This window comes from Apteryx rowi, unplaced genomic scaffold, assembly GCF_003343035.1.
Source record: "Apteryx rowi isolate R43461 unplaced genomic scaffold, aptRow1 scaffold_492, whole genome shotgun sequence".
Lineage (NCBI taxonomy): Eukaryota > Metazoa > Chordata > Aves > Apterygiformes > Apterygidae > Apteryx > Apteryx rowi.
This window is the reverse complement of record NW_020450752.1, coordinates 496846-498395: the sequence shown is the minus strand read 5'-3', so window position 1 is coordinate 498395 and position 1550 is coordinate 496846. Positions and strand designations below refer to the sequence as shown.

Here is a 1550-nt window from a genome sequence, read left to right as displayed (position 1 = left end):
CTCCTTGGTTCATGGGTCCCTCCATGGGCCCTTGGGTCCCCCCTGGTCCCTGAGGCCCCTCCCCAGGCCCTGGGGTCCCTCCTGGCCCCTGGGATCCCTCCCCGGTCCCCAGGGGTCCCTTCTGGTCCTTGGGTCCCTCCCTGGTCTCCAAGGGCCCTCCTTGGTTCATGGGTCCCTCCATGGGCCCTTGGGTCCCCCCTGGTCCCCGAGGCTCCTCCCCAAGCCCTGGGGTCCCTCCTGGCCCCTGGGATCCCTCCCCGGTCCCCAGGGGTCCCTTCTGGTCCTTGGGTCCCTCCCTGGTCCTCGGGTCCCTCCCTGGTCCCTGGGGTCTCATGACATGCAGCATCACCCGGTGGGTGCTCAGGGATGATGGGCGTTACTGACCGTGGGCCAAGTCCCCGTCCCCGTCGCCGTCCCCTGTGGTCGGCATGTCTGTGCGAGCAGAGGGGAGTTGGGCCAGGACCCCGGGGCCACCCGTGTCCCCCTGGATGCCCCCCAAGTTCCCCTGATGTCCCCCCATTCCCCAGTGTCCCCCTGCATCCACCAGTGCCACCCACATCCCTGGGATCCCCCCCGAGGCCCCAAGTGCCCCCCATGTCTCCTGGTACTCCCCAGGTCTCCTAATGCTCCTGCATCCCCCAGTGTCTCCTCGTGCCACCAGCATGCCCTGGTGCTCCTCAAAGTCCTCCAGTGTCCCTCATGTCCCCCCACCACCCCCCATGTCCCCTGTCCCTCAGCGACTCCATGTCCCCCAATGTCTCTCAATGTCCTCGATGTCCCCCAATGTCCTCCAATGGTCCCCAATGTCCCCCACACCCCCTGGAGCCCCCCATATCCCCCTGGTGCCTTCCACATCCCCCAATGCCCCCCAGGTCCCCCTGTGTCCCCAATGTCCCCCATGTCCCCTGGTGTCCCCCCATGTCACCCGATGTCCCCATGTCCCCATTCACCTTGGCAGGTCCCCACGAGTCCGGGGGCTCCGTCCACATCCTGCTCGAAGCCCGACCTGGGCACACGGGCGGACACGAGGAGGACACGGGGGGGGGGGACACGTCAGCCACCGTTCCCAGCGTCCCCGCGAGGAGGGGACACAGGCGATCAGGGAGGCTGGGCTCTTTGCACGAGCGCGAGGAGCTGTGCGAGGCCAGGCCGCGTGCGAGGGGCAGAGGGGCACGGCGTCCCCGGGCCACCACCGGTGTCACTTACGGGAGGTCCTCGGAGAAGGGGACGCAGCCGCCGGCCGGCAGCCACACGCAGTAGGGGTCGCGGGCGGCCAGGCAGCTCCTGCGGCGCAGCACGGCCTGAGCGCCCGTCCCGCGGGGACCCCGGCGTCCGGGCGCCGCCGGCAGGGACACGCGTGCACGTGGCCCTCGCACACCCTCGCACGCCCCACGCGCTCACGCTTACACTGCCGTGGCCCTGGGCCCTCGCACGTCCCATGTTCTTGCACCCCCCCGTGCCCTTGCACCCCCCCGTGCCCTTGCACACCCTCGTGCCCTTGCACACCCTGTGCCCTTGCACACCCATGTGCTCTTGCACACCCTTGTGCC

General features: G+C 69.7%; 1 protein-coding gene across 1 annotated transcript in view; it reads right to left on the bottom strand.

Moving 5' to 3' along the window:
- SEMA6C (semaphorin 6C) overlaps positions 1-1550 on the bottom strand; it is a 10651-nt gene that overhangs the window by 1318 nt on the left and 7783 nt on the right. Inside the window, exons 11-13 of the mRNA XM_026079128.1 lie at positions 1207-1284; positions 951-1006; positions 385-432 (exon numbers count right to left, since the gene is read on the bottom strand). Coding sequence (XP_025934913.1) covers positions 385-432; positions 951-1006; positions 1207-1284 — 182 coding nt within the window. The remainder of the gene's footprint in view (positions 1-384; positions 433-950; positions 1007-1206; positions 1285-1550) is intronic.